At 44.1% G+C, this 25,329-nt stretch overlaps 1 protein-coding gene across 5 annotated transcripts; it reads right to left on the bottom strand.

Annotated features, from left to right (window-relative positions):
- Window positions 1–31: 31 nt before the first annotated feature.
- On the bottom strand, window positions 32–25,329 carry CABLES2 (Cdk5 and Abl enzyme substrate 2). 5 transcript variants are annotated; one of them, XM_054845338.1, is made up of 10 exons: window positions 24,785–25,329; window positions 10,085–10,156; window positions 9,813–9,905; window positions 9,024–9,101; window positions 7,395–7,503; window positions 6,582–6,747; window positions 5,709–5,812; window positions 5,198–5,304; window positions 3,672–3,876; window positions 32–3,216 (listed from the first exon to the last, which is right to left on the bottom strand). In XM_054845338.1, the coding sequence occupies exons 1-10, from the start codon at window positions 25,321–25,323 to the stop codon at window positions 3,076–3,078; spliced, it is 1,614 nt and encodes a 537-aa protein (XP_054701313.1). In that variant the 5' UTR covers window positions 25,324–25,329; the 3' UTR covers window positions 32–3,075. The 5 variants fall into 5 exon arrangements, with proteins under 5 accessions (XP_054701313.1, XP_054701314.1, XP_054701317.1 ...); XM_054845339.1 differs by lacking the exon at window positions 10,085–10,156; XM_054845342.1 differs by lacking the exons at window positions 10,085–10,156; window positions 24,785–25,329 and adding an exon at window positions 24,339–24,754.

Below are 25,329 nucleotides of genomic sequence, written 5' to 3'. Positions count from 1 at the left end.
AGAAAGCGAAAGACCATTCCGAAACAAGACGTTTGGTTACAAAACACGTATCAAAACAGGTTTTATTTCACAGCATCTTAATTTCACAAGTTCATGGGAAAAACAGGAAAAAAAAATGGAACAGGCTACAACTCATCTTTTAAATAATGGAGTAAGACAAAACCAGAACAGTATTGTTTACATAAAAATGTACAGCCTCTTATCAAGAGAGTTGTCCGTGCTGAGTCAATCCAGCAGCATCTTTACACGCTCCACAGCGTCTGACCACCCCTCGGCGTAAACCAGCGTTCCTCTGCAAAGCAAGAGGAGTTGGGCTGTGAAAAGGTAAAGCCAGCAGATCCATGTAGTATTGTAGGTCTCACTTTCAGTTTATTAATTGGTAACGTAGTAATAGTCCTTTGCCACATGGTGGCAGCTTTTAGGTGAAGAGAGAAATATTCCCACACAGGGCTGTAAGCTACACTCTAGAAATAGAAAAATCAACACAAACACACACAAGTATCCATATCTCTGCAGAAGGACTATTTCTGCACAGATACCACAACAGTGGTACCGATGTACAAGCCACAGACTGCGCCTCTGGATGGCATCGGCCCCAAACCCATGTTCTACCAAAGACATCAGGGCAGCGTTCACTCCACCAAGTTGTTTTTGGCCTGTGCTCCAAACAGCTTTTGAGCTGGAGAACACTGCATATGCCCCAAGCCAACATTTAGAGCAACTTTTAGACAACATTCAGCATTCTGTAATTTAATGCTCCTTATCGTAATTTGTTCTTCTGAAAAAGGAAACAAAAGCTTGCTGGTTTATGACGAGAAACCAACCACAGCTTCTGGGAGTGCAACTCCAGCCCAAATGCCCACTGCAACCAGACAAACTTCCACTGAATAGAGACTGCAAAGTGTTGCAAACCAAAGTGCGTTTTTTTTTCCTTAGATGGCAAGAAAGGAAAGTTAATTTTGTTACAGAAAACACTTTTATACACTAAACAAAAGTGCCCAGAGAAAGCCATTTTCTCATTTCATTCATACTAACCGAAGTGTTTTACTAGTTCTGGAGATACCGTGTGAGAAATTTCTTTGCTCAGTTCTACCCCTCTCCCCTCCCCTCATGAGCTTAGGTGGTGGGGACCACTTCAGTTGTCTTCATCACTGTTTGCTAATTTGAAGACTCATTATACACTAGATGTTTAGTACATCACTATTTCTTGCATGCAAGGACAGTTATATTCAGTAGATAGTTTAACTAGTAGGCAATTTTTTAAACCTGGTGAAAGATAACTGGCAAGCTTATTGTCTAATTTATTAGCTACCATCTCACTTATGGAGGCTGGAAAGTCCTTCTGTATTACAGAGAAGTCACAAGCATATTAAATTTTACACAAATAACTTGAAGCTACATACAGCTGAATACAGTTACAAAAGATTTGATAGTCACCGTAATTATTATATATGAAAAATACATTTTGAGCCCTACTTAAAGAGAAAGGGGCTCTGGTAAAGTTTGCTGCAATTCTAATGAAGCCAAATTAGCTTCAAACAAAAACACGGCTGAAACTCAAAGATTCAGCTTTGGTTTTGGCTACAACCAACATTTAATACAAGGAACAGGAATTTACATTACTTTACATATTAGATAGCAGGTCCCTTACCTCAGTACAAGGTCTAGTATTTCATTTAAAAGTCAAACTTAAATGGCAAATTTCTCAGTTGTAACAGCCAAGCATCAGTTTTGTTCCTTGCAAATAGATACGGTTACTTGTATCATAATATTGCTTCAGAAAATAAACCCAAGAGCCAGTATCATAGAAGATTCCACATATAATCAGAGTTCATTCCCAACCCGGATAATTTAAAAACAAATGAAGGAATAGCCAATGGTCAGAGAAGTTATTTAACCTCTGCACAAGCGTCATAGTGCTGCTGGGCACCAGCCATTAGGTGGCTGTTCAGATGTGCAACAAATGCCAGTTTCATGAGGACTATCACAGTGACACAATGCTTGGAAGAACGGAGTAAAAAAGTAGCATTTTAAATATCGAACATGCTTTGTTTCATTGGCTTAGTTTGGCAGCAGTAGCTGTACTGACTGAAGTATTTGCTCAGAGCACGTAAGACCATATTTAATACAGTCGTACTAAAAAGGTGCTTATTTCAGACTATGGAACACTGAAACAAATAAGAACCGTAAATGATACATTTGACAGCAAACTGCTCTTAGTCAAGGGCTCATCTTCTGCTGAAGAGTGAACTAGGATGGCAATCATTTGCTGCAGCTACCTTGTTCAACACGTGGTATTTCATGACAGACTTTCAAACAATCTTTCCACTTTAAATAAAATATATATTCTTAAAGGTATTAATAGTTAACTAAATTGGAACGGAGTACTTGCAATCTTGCTGCTTACAGATCTATAGTATAGACTAGATGCCCTGTGTATCATTAGTGCAGATATACTGAAATTGGTTTTCCTTGTATGCAAGGCCAATGCAGGTAAAGAATAAATGGCTATACAAATTCAGGATTCCCCACTAAATAACGTAACTAACTTAAAAAGCACTGGTACCAGACCAGCCAGTTTTAGGCACATCTTTAAAAAAATAAAGTATGCATTTCATTAATGTAAAAATGCAAGAAGATTCTTAGAAACATCTGAACTTTATGGTGCATTGGAATGGAAGTGATGCTTCCTTTAGTTTCAAGGAATATAATAAAGGCTTAAAAAAACCCAGACAATGCAATAGTATTCTTCATAGGGAAGAACAGTTTTAGTAAAACTGAAAAGATAAATAACGAATAATAAGCAGCCATGACAGCTGACTGGTGAATATTTGTGCTTTAAATGTCCAAAAGAAAATAAAGTTCAATAACTCTTCTCGTACCATCCCCCAGACTTGGCATACGTGTCCATAATGCACACCTCGACACTTTAACAACACACTGCAGGCTTCAAAACTAGCTGTAGCCACGGCAGGATGCGCACAGCAGCACAGAAAAGCCAGTGGCAACTTCACCAGCAGCGTTTGGTGATGTGATCCCCAGCGCCACTGGCCATCAGCTGGAACATAGCTTTGGTTAAGACTGTTGTGTGAGCCGTCTGTAATGAGGTAAAACTTGGTTTTCAGGAAGATAGAGAGCCAGTTCCAAAGCTACAAGGACGGTGAATTCAAAACCGATGAGATCTCTTCTGTTGAATCTGAATCTTTCTTCTAGTTTCTATAATAGTAATAGAAAAAAAAAAGAGGGGGAGAAAGAATCAGTTAATCCACAAGATACTGTTAGATTAAGTCAGCATAAAACAGGAGTTGGTGATGCGTGGCCCGAGCTGTACGTACAGAATCAAAAGTGTTGCCAGGGATCAGACAAGTAAACCAGCTTATCAGCTCAGCTGTGACACCCACACAACAGTTAACATACATTTGCCTGAGAAATGCTAAGTGCAAAAATAACCTCACTGTAGGATCAGTAGGACATTAGACTGCACCAGTCAGGTAGTTTTAATGAATTAAAAAAAGTAAATCAAGGAAGAGCCCTAATGAGACATAAAACTGACTGAAAGAGCTGGTCTTAAATGCAAGCACGCACTGCTGAAAATCTTGGCTTTACTCTTTGTCTTGTTCCATGGAATAGAGGGTTTTGACAGCACCTGAAACAAGTCTCATAGTACTTACATCTATAAGGTGTTTAACTTCATGTTTCCTGAGATCACTGCTGATCTTGGCTGCAAGCAGAACGCAAGCACCAGCACACAGTTTGCGGTTCTGTTTGTTGAGTTTGCCTTGGAGGACGAGCTTCTCAAAGTAAACATAAGCCATGGAGACAGTAACTGGCTCCAGATTGCACTCTTCACTCAGGTTCCGCATCTCTCTCTTTAAACTGGGAATAGTAAAAAAAGACACCCTCTCAACCACCACAGCTTTTATGAAATGCTCTAGAAACACTGCAGCATGGGAACTTGGAAGAGCATATGGGCAAGACTCCTATTTGGAAAACCATGATGAGTATTATGCCAGACTGGAGAAGCCCAGCTGGCAGCATGCTGGAGCTGACGCACAAACTGATTTAACCTGGCTGACAACATCTACTGGGGAAGAACAGTTCCTCATCTGCCCATAAACACCAGGTGCTCAGCTGCATCACTGACACACAGGCTATTGCTATATGACTCCTTCTGGGCTTCCAAACTGGTTTGTGATTCATATCACAAGAATGAACCACCCTGACCTATAGAATACCACATCAAAGCCGTGCAGATCACAGCAGTTCCTGCACAGAGACAGGTCTACTACACACCTCATTGAAGAATCAGGTCCGAGAAGGAAGGCAGACTAGTTTACACCCTTCCCACAACAGCTAACCCTTCACTTCAGCATTAAGGCAGACTATGGTGGATGCTACCTCTCATGGCTGCCATCCCTACTACACCTGAAGGAAGATCTCTGCATGAACACACTACTTGAGACATCTACAAAGAAGAGCATGCAGGACACTGGCAGAACACAGGCTCTGCCTGAGCAAGCCTTCCACTTGGAGCAGAGTTACACATAGCCCTGGTGATTCAGCAGAATCGTGTTCTAAGCTGACTATTTCAGAAGGCTCTGATTGCATTAACTGCTGTGTAATACCAGCAAGATTACAGCTCTTGGAAGGTGCAACAGTGCACCTCGCTGATGAGCGGCCAGATGCATTTCCTGGAAGGCGAGGCATAGTGCCACCTTCACAAAATGCTTTTCTTTACTGTGACTCCCCAGACCTAACACTTTTCTTTATCCTAGAATCTTGTTAAAGTCCACAGCCAGAAAGTCTTGTAATTGAAAGGCGAAAATAGCCAGCGGGTCTAGAAAGACAATCTATTTAGAGGAGGAGTGCACTACAGCCAAACAATCAGGTTACAAGTATGTGTTTCAAGGCTAATGCTGTTTCACTGCTAACTGGCTGTTAATGTTACTCCACCACAGTTGGTGAAACAAAACCCTTTTAGGCTGAACTATGAAAACCAACTGCTACCCTTTCTCAGCACCCTAAACATTCCTGTACAGGATTGTCATCCTACAGTCAGCTCAAGTGGCAACAAAAGATTAGTGTTTAATCATATATACTATTAATAGATCTAGTATTTGCTCCATACAAGTGGAAGATAAAAAGCAGCCTTGTACAGCGTAGGAGATGTTCTCATTATTCAACACTTGTTTCTTACCTCCTAATTTTGCTCAGTGTCAACTTGATATGAGGAAACTTCTCTCTAAAGGTTTCATTCATATCTTTTTTAAGGTCCGAGGGTTTCACATATTCTATGACTGTGGTCTGAAACACAAGAGGCAAAATTTACCATTTCTCTTGTGAACAGTACTGACAGCCACACAAGTCTTCCAAAGACACTAATGCAAAGGCAAACCTGAGTTTTATTATTCACAATTTAACATTTCTATAATGTCCTAAGTAATACACCATGTTGAATCTCAACCACAGACAAAAAGTTAAAAAACTATAAGCAAATGGTTACAAGAAGTCAATGACAACATGGAGATACATGGCAGGTTGGTCCTCAAACTGAGTGTACAAACCCAAGTATTCACATTTTTCCTAATCAGTTCTCAAAAAGCTACAACTTTCTTCCTAGAGGAAGTTCTCTTCCTAGAGGAAGTTCTTTATAGGAGGATCTTCCAGGCACTCACTCACTCTTCTGTTCAGGTATGCCAGTCACTCACCATGTACGAGGCAAAGATGAGAACACGTTTATGTTTTCCGCAGGGCCATTGAGGATCATCCAGAAGATTTGGATCATACTCTGTGGCTTCCCCAGCTTCACTTCCTGAGTGGAATGAGGAAAGCACTATGCTGGGTCACAAGATACAGAGCTTTAAAATTCCCTGTTTCCTCTTTAAAAAAGTTTTCAAACAGCAAACATTAAAATCATTGGCAGACCCCATAGTACAGGCAAACTGCAGCTACAGTCACCTGTTTGCATTCCATGAATGCACCAGTCAGGTATTAGAATTTTTAAAAAACCCACGCAAGCTCTTTCTCCAGCATATGCCTGACACACCATTTTAGACTTAGTGCAAACTAACAGTTTATCCTCCACAAATATGCACAGAAAACAATTGCACAAGACTGAATTCTTTTGCCTATAGTCTCATCCAGCAGACAGCAGAACTGTCACGTTTGCTGTTTTATACAAGAGAAGGGATTCTTGTCATAAACTCTTTGGCTTATGCATTGTTACTGTGCTAGAAGGCAAGGAGGACCACCTGTACCTACATACACCAGATGTTTCTTGTTGAGCAATATAAAACTTCACATTTCCAAGGAAACGGCTTTGCGCTCCTTGAATTGCATAAACAGAACTAGGCCAGATATACAGAGGACGTAAGGAATGCGTGCAAGTCTCAGTCTTGAGGCTTATCATTTATACTTAACTAACAAGCTGTCTTTGCTAGGCTGTGCTAAAAAAAGTCTCCTAGCTGCAGCACATCCTTTCTAATAAAGCACTTTACTATTTGCAATTGTTTCAGACAAATATATTCCTTTTATGTTTTTATGTGTGCACAAGTGGTGACAAAGCTGTCGGCTGTCCTTACCAATGTCTGTTCCTGCTGGTATCGTTTTTGCTGTCACAGGTTTATATCTTGATCCAGGAAGACTCCGTGAAGCACTAGCTCGACATGAGGAAACAGCACTATGGCTGTCAGCTTTGCGAACAACTAGGGCATTGGTTGGATACAAGAATTTTGCATAGGACACAACCTTAAAGAAGGGAAAGTTGTAATAGTTATAGGACAAAAATTACTGAAAAGCTTATTTCCAGATATCTAGGATTTTACAACTCAGACACCCCTGCAGTTTGTATTTGGGAGTGGCAACCTTGAAACTGTGGAACAGGAGGAAAGGGAAAAGTTGGAAAAGGAACGCCTTGTTTCCACGGCTTCAGTATGGAAGTGCTGTAGAAGATTTGGTGGGGTGGCAAAGGAAAGGGGACATCAGTAAAATTCTGGCAGTATATAAATTTAACTAAAGAGATATAACTTTCACCCATATTTCTATCAAAACATCACATGTTGCCTGAGATACCAGAGTCAAATCGATTCTCTAGAAATGGAGGCAGAAGTGATCACAGGCTTCAACAGCCTCCTCAGAAGAAGCTTTATCACAAGCCAAACATTTCAAACTTTAAGGATCAAACCAAACTTCTACTGCTCTGAAAAGTTACAGCTCTCAATTTATGCAGTGCTTTGCCATCCATAAAGTGATTTGTCCCAGCATGAAATGGTCCCAGGGTGAAAGCACCCAGCTTACCCACCCGCTGTCCCCAGCTCTACTCAGTGGTTTGGTCATTGGCATTGCAGATCAAGAGACCAAAGAGAAAAAAACAGAAAAATAAAAAAATTCCTTACCTTGCCATCAGCACCCAACTCTACTCCTTCCAGGCCAAGCACCATCTCAGTGGAGACTGAAACTCCGCCAGAAGGATGTCGTTGCTTCTGTCCTTCCATTTTTAAATCACTAAATGCAGATAAGAAAATGCACTATTGGAAAATGCAGCACAAGCCCAGCTTTGTCTATTGTAAATACCAGGTGCAGCCACTAGCTACAGCCAACACCACCAGGTCAGAGTTATACGTGAGAACAGTGCAATCCCTCAATCCCATCTCCAAGAAAGCATTAGTTTTTAAGTACTCTTTTCAGAATGTAGAGATGTTAATTAACTGAAGAATCAGATTTCATCTCATGTTAACTCAAATCTGTACCAATATACTTATGAAAAGTAACCAGGGTTTTTTTTGTTGGTTTTTTTTTTTAATATGGTCTTTCTGCATAAGACCATACCATTTGTAATACACTAATGCTCAAACACTTAACAAACATGATTTATATGACTAGTTTTCCAGGATTAGAAACTTGCCTTTCAATTGCAATTTTCCAACCACTGTGCACACAAGGTCAAATTAAGAATTAGGGCTGCTAGCAGAACTGCTTCAGCAATGGCAGCATGCAGCTTTGTCACCTATATTCCAATGCAAAAAAGCAGCTTTCAGTTGAAGAATTGCATTGCCAGCTTACAAGCAGAACGACAGTGCTCAGAAGTGCTCTAAAATAGCTCCAGTGACCTTGCTGCTTTTCTATTAAGTGACAGAATATTTTCCCATCAACTATTTTTATGGCAAGGGTATTTGCATACAATACAATTCCTACCACTAAACATCCGTTTCCTTCATCCATAAGTTACGCACAGGACAGAAGTGACAACACAATTGTTTTGCCAAAAGTGGATTAGAATAAAATTAGTATTTTCTATGGCATAACTGTAGATCACAGACCTTCACAGAATCAACTTGGACTCCACAAAGGACTGAGCAAAGTTGCAGGGAAATCCAGTTAGCAGGTTTTGTTTCTCATAAGTAGTCATACTGACAGTTATATAGAAAAATGTAGTACAAACACTAAAAGCAGTATCAAGTCTAAACTGCTTCTGTTTTTCTTAGATTGCAAATAGTGACATTTGTGGCTTAGGAGAGCTAAAAAACCGGAAAAGCATCTTAAATTGACTTAGATGTAACTTCACTATAAAACCTTGAAAGGTTTCCAGTAAAGGCAGCTGGATGCTGCCTTTCCCTAACGCTCTGTATGCTTTTTTGCTGACCCAATTGTTTGTTTCACTAAAGACAGTTGATTTCTGACCACTTTAAGAACATAGGAAATCCTGCACAGCAATAAATCACATCACCTGTTCAAAGCTGGTTTCAGGGATTTCACAGGACTGGAATACTTTAAAATGTGAATAAACACTGGAAAAGTTTACCTTTTCCTCTATTTTTCTCCTGGAGTTTGAACAAACACTTTGACACTGTGGCAATGTCTGATTTTACTGCTCTGATAGCAAATGCTTGTCCTTACACATAAATGGTAAGTTAAAAAGGTTCACCTGCTTCAAAACAGGAGACATTCACCAACCACACTCATTTAAAAAGACCTTTTACAAACAATAGACCACATATTTCACAAAGCAGTTAAAGTTGACTCACCTGATCCGTAAACTCTCCCCGTAAGGTAGGATAGAAAAAGCTACACACAGTGTTCGTTTAGCACAGATTAACACTATCCTGTAAGCAGACAGCAAAAGATCAGCGTAAGAATTAAGACTCAGAAGTTACAAAGCAGCTTTTTTTATGGAACATGAACCCAGAACCCCTCTTAAATTGCCCTCTAAGTTACATATACTGCTACGGATTGTATGTTTTCAGAAAGCAGCACAAAAGCAGAGGTTTCATTCTGATCCTGTAGGTCTTTAAAGCCAAGCTGTATCAAACCCCAGCATTCAGCATCTGCCATCACCTTGGGAGCTCCTCAAAGGAGACCCCAGTCTTTAAATATATATTTATGTAATTTTTACATAAACCTTGTGAAAAGATGTAGATAGTATTTTACATTTAGATGAAGTCTCACACCTCTATTAATAATAAATACAAACGCAGCCCCCTCTTCCTCTTCTGCCTAGGAACTATGAGCTAAGAATTTGGCTAAACCAAGCCATTCTCCTTACATCCTCCTCAGCTCTAACCCCTCTGTGTGCTGGAGATAAGGAGAGTGTTAGAGGGGAATGATTTAACCTCCTCAGAGCAGGATGGCAGAACCATCAGAATATTGATTGCTGCAGATATAGCAGATATGAGCACCTACTGCCTTCGATAAAGTATGTATAAAATTGAGACCCCAAGGACATCACCTTATTCCCACTGACATTAAATTGCTAACTGCACTGAGCTAGAGTCTACGTTTGAGCACATCCTATTTCACCTGAGTACAGAAGTTACCTGCTGTTCTTGGTGTCATACTGCCTCATGTTCTTGATGAAGTGCATCTTCTTCAAACTCTTGTGTCTTGGAGACCCAGATATGTGCTTGGTTCTGCAATTATATAAAAAACACCCAAACCCATTAAGTGCTCTGAAAAAAAGTCATGCCAGTTTTATGATCAGATGGCAGCACTAGCATGCAGGACCTCAGATATTGGCGTGGAAGAGGGTGGAGGGAGGAGAGGACTGCATGCAACGAGTTGAGATTAATGCTGCTTTTGAAAAAAGTACCTTCGTACACTGGCATATTCCACTATGTCTTCTAAAAAGTCTAGAGAGCAGCGCTGGGAGATAAAACGCCTTCTGTAAAATGTACAACACCATGAAGAGTGAACAATATTAGTTCATGGCCTCTGAGTTTATGAACTGCAACAGATCTATGAGCTCTTAGGACAAGTGACAGGGTTTTTTTGAATTTTTTTTTTTTTTTTTTTGTGGTGGAAGAGTGCTTAACTAAGTTTCAAGTTCCTAAAAAGGCCAAGAACTTGTCCACCCCTCCAGGACCCTTGAAGTACATAGTTATACCAACTTCATTAACAAGAGCATTCACTATCTTCAACACATAAGAACACCTACCTATAAGTTAAAACACCTAAAAAACTTTGAAGTACTCATTAAAATATTACAAGAAATATTGCAAAAAGCCTCCCCTCTCAGCAAGGGAGTAAGTAATTTTATATCAATCTATGGATAGATACAGATATATCTGTATGATGTCTGAACATCTGTGTGCATTCCTGATTCAGAACACAGCTGTCTCCAGCAGCAGGAGTCGGCAGACCGAGAGTCTACGACAGTAGCTCAATAAAATTGACAGATTTCTCCGGAAAACAATAGAGGGGGCTATTAGAGGAAGCAAAGAGTATTCAGTACCCATCTGAAATCCCAGAGTGGAAGATGAAGGAGAATAATAGTAGGAATCATGTGAGTTAGTGCAACAGTAATAGGATATTACATTTAAGCAAAAAAATAGACTTTGCCAAAGTAAGATACATTACTATTGTCAAAGTCAAGTCATTCTTTGTAGGTAGAGATTTACAAATGAATTGTGAAGCTATGACTGCAATTTCCATAGGAACAATGCACTTGGATTCAACTGCCACCAGCAAAACGCTGATACTACAACTATCAGATTCCATATTTTCTGCTTTTGTTTAAGCATACGTTGTGTGGCATTTTTTAGCATACGCCACATGCATTCAAGTTCAAGGTTTTCTTCCAAAGTGTCATAGTAACTCAATGGACAATACCGCCATGGAAGTCAACGTAGAAGCAGTACATGAGACAAAAGTTGCAGGACTCTGGTTTGACAAGATCTACTTTTGGAAAAAATTCAAACTTTAAGTCGCATCAGAGCTCTGGCACCCACGAGCAGACAAACTGCTCAGACCAAGGCCAGGCTCTTGTGCCTGTAAGTTAATACCCAAAGCAAAAGCACAGTGCCTTGGTTTGGTTCAGGGGAAAAAAAAAAAAAAAGAGGTCAAGAAAAATGGGATGTATTAAAAAACAGCTATAGAAAAGTTTTTACACATCAAAGGCATTTACAGCTTCAGCTGACTCAAGGTAAAGATCAAAAAAAGCTACTTGGAATTTAAGTCTGGTCTTGAAGTCCAGCACTACAGGATTTTGAAACAGCCTGACAATCTGCCAGTGCCAGTGACTTTGCCTTTCCTCCTCTCCAGCCTGAGCTGGCTGAGAAACCAAACCACACTATTTGGTTGCTACAGAAGAGATATACCAGAGTTCTGGACATGAACAAAACCTGACTGCTTTTTCTTAAGCATAGCACCTAGAAATGCAAGTTTTGAGTGACAAACCAGGTGTTTTCACCTCTTTTCCCTCTTCTTGCAAATTATTTCTTCTCTTCTGAGCTACTTGGAGGTATTGCCAGAGCTGCCTACCAAAAACTGTGCCAGCTAGACGTGGCAGTTTCACTCCGCACAGCACATCACTGTTATGGGCAGTGTCCCTGTTGCACCAGACTTGCTATAAAATTATGGATTTCTACAAGCAGCAGATGATCAGCAACAGGAGCATTTGCCCATCTTGCTTCAAGCTCTACCAGGAACATGAAAAACAGCACTTTAGAAAAGATGGTGTTCTGGTATTGTTCCTTACACATTGACATGAATGTTACTTAAAAATACCGATTCGCAGGCAAGCCCCTCCAATAAGGTCTGTGAAGTTATTGCTGTAGTTTAATGTACCAACACTTATCTACAGGTTTTGCAAAAAGACACTTCAATCTGAGTATTCCTGAAACCAGGTTAGCTCCTCATCCTCACCACGTGCTCAAAAGAAACAAGTCACCATATTCTCTGTGTCCTCAAGTACATAAAGAGAATGAATGCCGAACTAATGAACATTTTCATTTTCTTCCCAACGTCTGCTTACAATTTCCTTAATAAAATACAGTTAGTGGCCTTTTTCAGTGAATTTGTAATAATTTATACTCCCATATAAAACTTTATTTTTTCTCCTAGAAGGAAATTGTCTTCAGGTTCCCAGCAGCACTACTCAGGCATTCTTAAAAGAAAAAAAAAAAAAAAAAGACCACAATTCAAACAGGTAGGAGGATGAAAAATTAGCGCCCCTTTCTGTAAACACAAGAGAGGTAAATCCTCCCACAGGACTAACACCCTCAGTATTGCTAGAGACTGCCTCCCACAAATCAACAGCTATTAAGGGTACTACTGAAGAATGTTTCTGGCACAGCTTCGACACCCTTCACCAGCACTTCAGTTCAAAAAATTTTTTTTTTTCTTTTCAGTGAGAACTGCACAAGAAAGTTTAATGCTTTCACATGCACATGGTTCTCCAGTCTACTTTGGCATCTAACCTGCAATAAAAAAAAAAACCCTTCATGAAATGTGGAGGCCAATCTCAAGCCTCCTGGCATGAACGCAGGTGATAATATCCAGTCTTCCTCCCCTCCTGGGGGAGACCTGTCTGGATGCAGACAGAAAGACGCCATGAGCAGCAAGCAAAGGGAAAACACAGCGAAGGCCAATGACAATAGGCATTGGTACAAAAAATCCCATGTGGTTCTGTAAAAGGATACTGGTGTAAGTAACTGGATGGATTGAGAGCGCCACAGCTAGACCCTCACCAGTAACCTCACAGTGCTGTAAGTGCGACTGCCCGCAGGGTCAATGAGAATGTGCTCACTGCCATGGTGGAGACCATCCAGAACATCGCCTCGTTTTCTCAGTAGCAACAAGAGTGCCAAACACCTGAACCTGCTGCTCTGTAAGAGCATAGCTGGAAGTAAAAACCTGCTGCAGTGAAGGGAAGATCCTGCCCTTTGACTCAAAACCACAATGACTCATCCCCACTCTGCCAACAGGAAACTTCATTTTTAGCTACGCTTATAAAGAATATTTTCTGTCCTCAAGTGAAGCTGTCGCCTTGGAAGAATTCAAGATGCTAAGCAAGATGCTCTCCTGCAAATCTTAAAATAGGGTGTGCCTAAGGAGGTCTCACTAATCCAGTTAGAGTACCCAAAATTGTTTATATGGTCAAGCCAACGTTTTACAGCAACACAGCTCCCTCGCTGCAGTCCAAGAGAGACTTGCTAGATTCCTCAGTACCACTGATCAGCAGAAGTTCCTTATTAGGTAGGGGAGTATGCTGGAAAATTTAACACTTCCAGTTGCCTGCACTTATCATATACATACATATATATATATATATATATGCGCTTTAGTTTGAGTGCTCTTCTCATGCAGCCAATCCACACTTCAACAATAGGCAGCACAGGATCACTTCAGCGGCTGCTAGCTTTGAGGAAAAAAACATCAAGTCACATACCCTGTCCTAAGCAGCTTCACTAGGATAACACTTCTTGCTTGTGGTCTGATCCACTGGAATTCAAAGGATTTTAAGTAGTTTACATAGAACATTTGTTGCCAAATGCAAACTAAATACCAAAACAGAATACCAAAATCTCTGCACGCACTGTAAGTTACCTTACACACATCCTTACTGACACACTACCTGACAATTAGAAATTGAAATATCCAATACTAAGACGTTCATGAGTACTGTGGAGCAGGCTATAATTTCAACAGTATCCTAAAGAACGTTCAGACATGCTCGTTCACCAATACCAGCTATTTCCTTGACAAACTATAGAGAGTTTGCTCTTTTGTACGTCCTTGGCCAGGAGCTCCTTTTTGGGTGCTTCCCAGACACTATTTCTGGAGCCAATAAAGCAGGACCCTCCCAGAACTTCAACATGAGAAACAGCAACTGTGTTTACACAGCCAGCACCCCTGAGGGGACCCACCAAGAGAGAAAACACATGCAGCACATGCTCAGAGATAAGCGGCTATCAGGCAGAGGAATTCTGGATTACGTCTTGGCTTGTTATCTCCATGTGCACACATGGACGCACACAATCCAACACTGCTGCGAATCCCTGATGAGCTAAACACGCACTTAAACCAACACAAAAACCCCTCATGTTCCGATAAAAACCCCAATCACATTAAGTCCAGAGGTGCATTTACTGGGAAGCAGTAGCCAGCCCACACATTTATCCTTTCTGATGGATTTCCCACTGAGAAAACCCAACTTCTCAGTGCCACCAGCTTCAGAGTTGTCCTCTCCTATTCCTGCCAGTGCCCACTGAGTGCTGGCAGAAAAACCCTCTGCAGAGGGCAAACAACGGACAAGCAGCAGATCCCCAGCCCCGAGGTTGACACAGCTCTTAAGCGTTCCCAGCAGAACAGGACACAGCTAAGAGCAAGCTATGTATAGCACTGGTAATCCCTACACGTCCCGTCTTACCAATTGAGAGGAAAAAGCTGGTTAAGTCACAGCTCCAGATTAAAGAGCTGTGACCTTTCCAACGGCTTGCCAAGAGTATTTTCCCCTCTCCCACCCAGGGGCTGGGCTACCTGCAGACACCCAAGAGGACAACGGTAAAGTTTCAGGATGTTGCTGTAGTTGGAAGTATCCAAGTTGACCATGCTTTGGCAGATATGGTTGCATGCAAAAGAGATACCAACCCTGTGCTACCAGACGTGGCTTCAGGCACAGGGAAGCCTCTTGCACGCCTGCTCCTGGGCCACTGTGTCAGCTCTTTGGGCATCCATGTCCCCGCTCAGCACTCCCAGGTTCCGCTTTCAGGCTTGGAAATAAACAGCCCTCATCATTAATCTCATTTTAGCCCCTAATATCGGGCCTTACAGTGGCCAGTGATCTTACTTAAGCCCATGTGCAGCCGCCATTTGGCAATTTTGAAGCTTCTCACTGTTTTGCCCTTCTGGTCCTTACATTTCTACCACAGCAGGTGAACAGACTGGCTGGTCTCACTCCTTCCTGAACAGCTAAATCAGAAGTTTCTAAAGTCTTACTGGGATTCTCCTCCCACCCCAATTAACCCCTCGTCTCTCATGGACAGGTTTGCACTCTGAGCTAACCACACAGCCAGAGTTCAATCAGCATTCAGCTATTTTCACCAACGCCGCACCTTGAGTTCATCTTCTGCCATCACTTCTCATCCTCACCACTTCCAGAATTGCCAAGTGCTGCGACACAAGCGTCAAAGATGCTGCAAAAGCCAGACAGTAACATGACTTGAGAACTCCTCCAGCCACAGGGACCGGCGGGGCGGATTCGTTTCAGATGGAGTCACATCCATGGCCCTTGTGCCGGGGGAAGGATGCCGTGCTCATGCACCCACACAGGCACGCACCCCCCAGGCACCGGGCTGAAATTAGCTGCAAGGCTTATATCCTCTGTGGCTCTTTAGCCATGCGTACTGCTGATAGATGGGTGGAATGGAGGAGGTCAAGGATTTTTAATTACTGTGTAAAATTAGGGTCTAATAGAATTTAGTTTCCTATTTCTCACTTGAAAGAGTTTTATTTTAACATGGATGTCCCTTTGTAAGGTCCTTTACAGGCCTCGGTATAATCACAGCTGTCAGGGGACCGAATTATTAATATAACAAGGACAAAAATCATTTATTGGTTTTTGGAAGCACTAGCTTAGTAACAACTGTCAGAGGTAATATGCACAAGAATCCAGATCCTAAATCCTTTTTGCAGTAGGAAGACATACCTATTTGTCAGATTTTTGTTTTGCCAAGACATATTTTAAAGATTAAGCTGTATTGTTTTCCTTCCTTACAGGCGAGCCAACAACCCGATACGAACCGTGCTTTGGTTTGATTAGGTAAAATACTGGCATCACGGGATTAAGAAAGCCAGCTCCAGTTTTTAAGCTGAATTTTTCACAACTGCTGTTACTTATGCAGCCCAGGAGACATTTACTGTTTTCAGGCTTGCATTTCAACGTACGGGTGTGAGCATCCCCACTCCCGTACCAGTGCCCCATGCCTTACCACCCTCGGCGCTTACATTAATGAGTTTCCAGCTCAAAAGCAGATTGAGTACAGCTCACCAGTAGCAACAAGTTCTCAGTAATTAAAGCCAAAAGAAGTCAGAGAGCACATTTATACTGAATCACTTTCAAACCCACATATTTGGTGAAATAAATGACTTTAATGAAGAATCTACACCATGAAGTGCACAGCACCGAGCAAGCCATTTTCATGGCTAGATGGTTTCAGCTCTGATGTTCAATGGGAGGCAGCAGCAGGGAACACACCCTGCATGACCTGTAGTAAGCATACAGCTAAGTACTCCTCCTTTACAAAGTCAGCTACTCGCTGTTTTATGGCACCACAAGCGTGCAGTTTGGATTGCCCGCCACTGTCCCAGGAGCTCGTCCTGACATTTAAGTATCAGACTGCCAGAGAATAAATGCAAGTCTCACAGCAGGGCTAGTTTAAGTTATTCCTCTGGCAATTTTCATTTTAAAGAGTAAAACCAAATGAGCTACATGAGCATGGAAGTACTTTTATGCTTCAGAGCAGGTCCCTCTGAGACCTCAGGATGAGGGGGTGAGGCCCAATTCCTTCCCCTTTGTGTTCTTATTCAAGGTTTGTTTGCAAAACTGAAGGGGCACCAGGGGCTTTCCTGCTGGTCCCAAACAGCCAAGAGAAAATCCTGCACTCCTCAAACACCCGTAAAGCACATGCAAGGAAAAGAATGTCATGCAGCCTACGGGACAGGCAAGAAGGAACAAAAATTAAGTATAATTTGAACAAAGGTGGAGGCAGAGTAAATAGGAAGCTCACTAAGTCTGGAGAGTTTTAAATACTAACAAGGAAAGAAATTAGATACTCTTCACAGCGGCTGCTACTTCACTGCTGATTCTCAACCACATATGATTAAGACCTAATGCTACTAAGAAACGAGCTTTGTATTCATTGCATTTCATAAATCACATTGTTTTAGTGCTAAGAGTGTTTAGACAACCCAAGGATAAAATAATGCCTTCCAATAAGTATTATGAAAGCCATCTGTTGCAACAGAACCACAAAACCAGATGCAAGGTTTGCCATGCCCAGAGTCCACTTCTACAGCCCGCTCCTAAAGATCCTTGCTGCTTCTCACAACGCAAACTGGATGTGCTGGCCAGAACATAACCAGTAACTGTATTTTTCCAAATTTCTACCAGTTTCCAGAGGCATTCCTAGCTCACCACCCTGGTTCCCTCTGTGCTTTGTGCTCTGCTCACTAAGCATTGAACCACTGACCAAAACAGGCAAGTGAAATGCAAAGCGCGTCCTTGATAACACTGTGGGCATTATGCTAGAAATATTCATGCACTTCCCTGAGGTGATGCTGTCATTTCATCACATGCCTTGTTAAGATAAAAGCCTTCAGCACAATAAAACTCCCATGCATCATGGTTTAACCTGGCAGGCAGCTAGAACCACCAGAGTACTACCCGCTCACTCCCCACCCCCTCGATGGGTGGGATGGGGGAGAGAATTGGAAAGAAAAAAGTAAAACTCATGGGTTGAAAAAAAAAGACAGATTACTAGGACAGAAAAGGAAGAGAATAACAACAGAATATACAAAACAAGTGATGCACAACACAACTGCTCACCACCGAGAACCGATGCCCAGCTGTTCCTGAGCCACACTGCCTCCTGCCCAACCCCCTAGTTATATACTGAGCATGACGTCATATGGTATGGAATATCCCTTTGGCCAGTTTGGGTCAGCTGTCCTGGCTGCGTCCCCTCCCAGCTTCTTGTGCACACACATCCCCCCCGCCCTTCTCCTTGGCAGGGCAGTATGAGAAGCTGAAAAGTCCTTGACTGCTTGGCAACAGCTAAAATATTAGTGTTACCAACATTATTCTCATCCTAAATCCAAAACACAGCCCTATACCAGCTGCTAGTAAGAAAATTAACTCTATCCCAGCTGAAACCAGGACACCATGTTAAAAAACAAAAAATATTTTAACTGTGAAGAAGAAAATTCAAAACAGGCAACCAGAGGAAACCAGTCAAAGAAAGTTTAGAGCGGTCTCCCAGTGTTTTTATGGGCACTTGGTTCTTCCCACCGCAACATCTGTCAGCCCCTCCGACCCACAATCAAGAGCTTGCAGCCTCACCAGGGCAAAATTTTCTGCTTAAATTGCAGCAACCACAACAGAGCAAGTGCAAGTCTGTCCGTGCTGTAGAGCAAGCAGCTTTGCCTGGCAGCAGTTCAGCCCATGCTGTGGCTGGCTAGCAAATGAAATGGCTACCCAGCTCCGAGACAGGTCTGCAGGCTACGCTGAGCCAGGGTACCACCACGCGGAGCGAGAGCTGGCACAAGAGGAGCGTTCCCCGAAGGTGGCTGCACACAGTCGGGGCGTTTGGAGCTCCCAGGGGAAGCGGTGGGGTTGGCGGGCAGCAAGTTTTTCATTTTAAACTTGGTATGGCTTGTGAATCAGAGGGCTACCTGGTGAAACACTGTGCTTTGCTTGCACTGGTGAGATCAGTTAGAGGTTCTTCATTTAACACCTTTTTCAGAGGTTAAACTATAATAATTTACAGTAAGTTATATACATAACAGCTATAAACCAAAGGTTAGGAGTTTAAAGCTCTGCATGTGAAGCGTGACAGAGCAGCTTTAGCTGAGCACCCTCCATCTGCAGTCACCTGCTTTATCAACGATACCTCATGCTCATTAAAGAATCCAAATTTCATTATGCTCATGTGCACGTCAGCTTGTGCATTTTTTTAAACTCAAACTACAGAGCCAGAAGACTTCAGAACAATCTTCAAAAGAAAGCTCAAAAGCATCTTCAAGCTGGCTCAGCCTGACAGCCTCACAGCTTTAACTGCTTGACAGATGGAAAAAAGGAGGAACACAGGACAGCTGAAGTTCAGTCTGCAAGATTTAATGTAAGTAAAAAACACATACTGCAGGAAATAAAAAAAATAAGATAATTTTGTAAGAGTCACTTCCCCTCCTTCCACCTTTATTTTCCCTTCTAAACCAAAGAAACCATACCCAAACCCAGAGCAGAAGAGCTTGTCTGTAGCTCAGAACTACTCTTTAAAAGGGAAAGCAAAGATCCTTCCCTCTCTGCCTCATCGCACAGCTCATAGTAAATTACAAAAAAACAGAGAACCACCACTAGTAACTCTCCTGAACTGGTTCAGTCATGGTGCCAAGAGCACACGACAGCCTCGACGGAGCAGCTTGGCCCGCAGCTAGGCACAATAGCTGTTCAGTCAGCTGGCAAAGGAGATGCAAGTTTGGGCAGCCCACATCTCTGCAATTATCAAGGACTTTGGGGCTAAGCAAAGTCACAGAAAAGAGCACCGACAACCTGAACACGTCCTTCTCACCGGCACCCACAGCGCTCAGCATACAGCTGCTGCCCAACGTGAGCTTTGGGAGCCCCGAGTGCTCAGGCTGAGAAGGCGGCACTTGTTCACCAGCTGAGATCTTGGGGTGGGAAGGCAAGGAGGAGAGTGGAGATAACTATTTTAGACTGTGAATCAAAGAAACGACGTTTTAAGCCAGTACTCTGAGATCCTGCAGACTTCAGAGTCAAGAGTTACATTTGAAAATAATGGTTCAATAAAGCTTGCGTTATTTTTCCCAACTTGAAGTAAGCTTGTAAAATAAATCTTGCAAGTGAACCGTTAGAAAACGGCCATGAACGCCGCGTTGCCACATAAGGTTTTGGCAGTATGTTCAAGTCCATGGCAGAGGAGCACCAGGATAAGAAGCTCCGGCTGTAACGCTCCTACAGGACTTGCTTACTGGAGGTCTGAAACGAGGCCCCATCGATTCCTCCTCAAAGTCAAGCTATTCAGCTTTTTACATTTAGTTTGGGAGCATTTTCCCTCTCAGCTGATGACTCGTTGACTCTAAGCAAGACAAAACATCATTCCGACCACCCTCGTGGCCTCCTGCAGAGAGGAGCTGTGAGCTGCAGCAAGGGAAAAGGAAAGGTGGAAATGGCGCTTCCGAAGCATCCTCCCTCCTGCAGCATCCCGAAACCCGCTGCCGGGGCTCCTGCGCAATCCCTTTGAAAAGCTACAGAATCTGTCCACAGGTAAAATCAGCTGCAAGTACAGTTAATTCTGATCTCCAGGCAGGAGTAGCCTGTACAAAGTTATTTTAAAAGCCTCTGGACTCCTTTAACTGAAGAGGTCAAATAACCTTGGTGTTAAAAGTGTCTATGATTGTTTGACCCAGACCTATCTGCAGAGGTGCGCAGGACACAAGGACGTGGATTTTTTGATCCCCAAGTTTCCTGCTAGGCATACAACTTCTTCTGATTAATATACCTGGCTGGGAATGTCAGATAATAAATACTACAGGCAGTTATAAATTATAAACATTTAATGCTGGACACATGAAATTCACCTGCAATTGCAAATATGAGAGAAAGCTGTCGAAACAAATTGTGCTTGCTGAGAAGCCCGCAGCCTTAACATTTCAGCTGACTTTTAAATAAAGTTCAGGTTTAGAATGTGTTCATTTTCAGCCCCAAGCAGCACATCCCAGTCTACTATTCATGCCTGAAAGGTCAAAGCTCGCCGGCTCTGACAGATCTTGCTGCTTCCTGAAAAGCACCCTGTGTGCTCAGGTTATCCAAAATAAGGCTCAAAATTAAAACTAAGACTTTTAAACATTATATTTTGTCCATCTCAACAAAATCTGTTTACTATCAGAAGGATTTTAAAAAAGTATTTATGTTTCTTGGAGTGAAAACAGCAGCTAAGCTGACAGTAGGACAAAACAACACATTAACCATCATAAGCATAAAAGCCTGACCAAGCATTCTGCCATTCTACTCAAGGAACTAATTTGATCACACCTATGTCAGCAATCTGGCATACAATTAACACTTAAAAGCAGAGTTGGTCCAAATTGCTGCTCTTAACTACTGTTTAAACGCCTACCCTTAAAATGACCTAAATTAGCTCAGTCATTTCTGATTTATCAGCAACCGTGAACATTCAGTTCAGCTCCCTGACCACTGAGCACCAAGGACATTAAAGCATCAGTTGCAAATAATTTAGTCTCCGTATTTATTCTTAGGCCCAACGAAATGCAGCGAATATATGGCAAAATCAGCTGCTTTACATTACACTATACTGAAACCTCAGAAGCACAAGAAGCATTGACATTCAGGGCTGTTTTTCCCATTCTTCATGCTTTCATAACCTGGCTATTTTCAGGGCTCCCTTATCTGTGTTTCCCCAGAAAGCTCTGCTGGTTTCAGACACAGCTGCAGAAATTCATTAAAAATCTGTGAATGCCGATTTGTTCGCTGTTTGCTGCCTCCCTCCACTGCTTTTTGTGAGGCTTGTTCTTTGAAAGAACAAAAGAACAGAGCGAGATGCAAAAGGAGAAGGGAGGAGGGATAGCAAGCAGATTAAGGAAGCTAGTATAACACAGCATTGCAAGTAAGATCCTGTAAACAGAAGATTCCTTAGGAAAACAAAAGTGAAAGGTTGAAGTCATTAAGTTTATAATGCTCAGCCAGCAGCACAATGAAACCAAGCATCCAGACTGAGCAGTGCACTGCTGGAGTTTCCATCCTAAAGGAGCTGACTGCTACTGAGCCAGCTTCAAGAAACTCCACGTTACATCAGCTGAACAGATCACTTATTCCTTGGGCCGTACCGAAGATCCTGCCTGTTGCCGATAAATAACCACCAACTCTAGCAGAGGTACCGTCACAACCTGCACTGACCTACGCTGGCCGGCCTCATCGGCTTCTTGCAACTTCTCAATCAAGTCAAACAAGATCAAGTTTTGTAATAAAACTCTGCCCAGTGAAACTGCCAGTTCTAGATACAGTGATCTCCACAGATTGGGGCAAGCCCCAGTGCGATGAAATCCCTGGGCATGGCACAGGACTGCAGCCGCACCGGTCACCAAACATGGACAGAGCAAATCTAGAGACCTTTCAGCCCATGCTCCTGGTGCGTTTAAGGGAGGCTCCAACTCAAAGCAGCTCTTGACAGTGACTAAAAAAGGACTCTGAGGAGAGCACTGCCTTAAGTGGGCACCAAAGACGAGACGTCCAGAGTTGCAGCACAGATTCCACCTCCCCCTTCCCTCTGATGACTTTGTACGCCTGTACATTTGCACGATACACGCAGTTAACCTATCTAGAGTAGCAACATTACTCTATGGCAAAACGATACCCAGATTCCAAAGTCTCAGTAAAAGGAAATCCATTTTGCAATTGTTTGTTGATTTCTGAATCTTATTTTGCAACCAGAAGGGGAAGCAGCATAACTACCACCGTCCCGCAGCAAAGAAAGTCCCTGTGTATTTACAACAAGAAGAGACGCTGCCGTTCTGCAGGGATGAAGGGATGCTCTGTCACAGAGCAAACCACAGAACCGTCCAGCGAAGGACTAGTGCTCCAAGTCTCACCCTGCAAGTCGCAGGTAAAGACGTTATTACAGAGGGATGGTCCATCGCACTCGCTCCTGTGCCCAACGTGAGTGGGAGTAGATACGTTGGGTCTAACACATCCCCACAGGCAGCGTAAACCTGTCCTTTTGTCAGAAGGTGTGTGTACCTCCAGGTAAAGGTGTGGGTCTTCCGCCTGATAAATTTCAGCAGATGTTCTCCACTCTTCTTTAAAGAAAAAAATAGATGAATTCTCACTCCAAATCACTCTCAAAAGTAGTATACAAAATGATTAATGCAATACAATATACCCTTTCAGCCATCCCCTCCAAGCTGAAAAATCACGGCCTGTTTTGTCGTTACTCACACAGAAGCCCTTTCATTCCTCTGAATATATTCCTTGCACTTCTCTCTACCTTTTATTTCCAATTTATCATTGTTTTCAGATGGATTGTTTAGAATTATGATGGTGGAACATAACATCTAAAATCAGATGCCAAGGAAAGAGGCAGGAAGGACATGGAATGAGAAGATCTCAGGCATATGGATTAAAGAGTGTTTTCTTAGTGTCCTCTTGACTTGGCGTGGGAAGGGGAAGGATTAAACCATTTACATGAACTCCAGCAGCCCAGAACTCAGCACGCACAGGCACACCGAATGCACACTCACAGAGGTAACTGTGCTTTTAAAGCGCCTGATGGAAAACCCACCCTGAAGAACTTTACCTATGGTATTAAAACAATGAAATGAATAGCACAGCACCTAGCACGCTGGCTTTTGTGGACCAGGAGTGCTAGGAAGGAGCTGTGCCACAGCAACGCCCTTACTTGGAGCTTTCCTGCACAACAAGCCGAATACAACAGTGCAACCTGTGCATACAGAACATCCATCTACCAGGCCCAGCTTCAATTTCTCCAAGAACTGAGGAAAGAAAGGTCCCTTCCATTACAAGAAGGAAAGCAACAAGTAGTAAGTGACAGTTCAAGAAGGGAAAAACCCAGGAGGGATGGCACACAAGAGGACCCCCACACCTCTGTGACAGAGCATCCCTTCATCCTTACTTTTCTTTATATTCACTCAAACCTCCAAGTAGCCATTTCCTGGGGATCAAGAAGACACCTCCATTGTGAGATGTATGCTGAAAGAGAACACTGAGCAACTGCATGAGCAAAGCTTTAAAGCACGGACAACATCTCTATTTCAGCTCACTAACAAAGCTCTGGAAGCCAGCATAAAGACCATGGAGACTTTGATATTGCTTTGCCTATCTGCAGGCTCAGAGGGCCAGCTCACTTTACAAAGCTGTTTATGCAAGAAACGCCCTAAAAAGAGTTCCTTCAGAGCTCAAATCCCCAAGATCTGAGCAAGAGCCCGCCTTCCAGTAGCTTAGAAAACCAACACTTTTGGGCTCATAGAAGTCCCTTGAAAATGCAATGGTAATCCTGTGCTGAAGGCCAGAACATCCTCCCCTGAGGCTGACTCAAAGTTCCCAGCATAGAAGCATTTATTAATATACGGCGTTACTGCATAGACAAGCAGCAGAGATTAGAAGGCACTACATCAGCGGCGTGGCCGTTGCACGGAGGAAGAGTCCTACCTACCAGTGACTCTGTAAGCTTCATCTGGAAACAGAAAAATGCAAAAATTGGGCTAGAGAAAAAGCAGGAGGCAGGGTTCAGGATACCGCAGAACTGCAGCCAGAGACTCAGCGAGGGAAATACTCCGCAAATCCCCCTCACCAGACACTCCCGCACGCTGGGGCATCCTCCGCACAAGCGGCCGCACATCCCCCCGGGCTGACGCGCACCCAGCGCTTCCACAGCAGCGGGCTGAGCCGGGCAGAGCCGGCAGCGCTCCCCGGCTGTCTGCGAGGCTGAATCCCACCCCCTCGGCCCCCGGGACACCTCCGGCGGGGCCGCCCCGGGGCAGGTGCTCCCTCCCGGGGCCCGGAGACAGCGGGGCCGGCGCCGCCTCCCACGACCGCTCTCCCTGGGGGCGGCCGTTTCCCATGCCCCGCTCCCCACCCCCCGGGCGGGCGAGGGCCCTGAGAAAGTCCGGCTCTTCCCAGGGCCACGGGGGGTCCCGCCGCTTCCCACGCCCCGCGGGGTCAGGGCGGCCCCGCCGCCGGGAGGGGGGTGCGGGGGGAGGTGCGGGCTGCCCCGGCGTGCCCCGTCCCCTCACTCACCTCTGCCGCTGCGCCTCCAGCGCGAAGCCGCCGCCCGCCGCGCTCTGCGTGGGGCTCAGCAGCCCCGGGGCGCCCGGCTTGGCGGCCGCCAGCATCCCCGGCAGGGCGGGCGGCGCCGGTGGCGGCGGGCAGAGCGGGCCGCCCAGCAGCAGCTGCGGCAGGAAGATGCCCCCGCGGGGGGGGTCCGCCTCCCCCTTGGCTCCGGCAGCGATGGGGGGGACGCCGGGCAGCAGCAGGGCAGGCGGCGGCTGGCAAGCGGGCGGCGGGGACAGCAGGCGCGGTGGGGCTCCGGCCGGCTCCGCCGCCGCCGCCTCCTCCCCCTCACCCGGGCCGGCGGTCGTCGTCGGCGGCGGCGGTTTCTCGGCGGGCGGGCAGGGCGGTCGGCCATCCAGGGAGATGTTGTTGAGGAAGAAGAGGGCGGCCTGCCGCCGCCGGGAGTCGCCCCGCTTCCGCGGCGGCGGCGGCGGCTGCTGCTGCTGCTGCTGCTGCTCACGGGGCGGACGGGGAGGCGGGGAGCCGCACGCCGTGGCCGCAGCCATTCTCCG

The sequence above is a fragment of the Grus americana genome, chromosome 17, assembly GCF_028858705.1.
Source record: "Grus americana isolate bGruAme1 chromosome 17, bGruAme1.mat, whole genome shotgun sequence".
Lineage (NCBI taxonomy): Eukaryota > Metazoa > Chordata > Aves > Gruiformes > Gruidae > Grus > Grus americana.
Note: the sequence above shows the minus strand (reverse complement) of the source record. Positions and strands in the feature narration are given on the sequence as shown.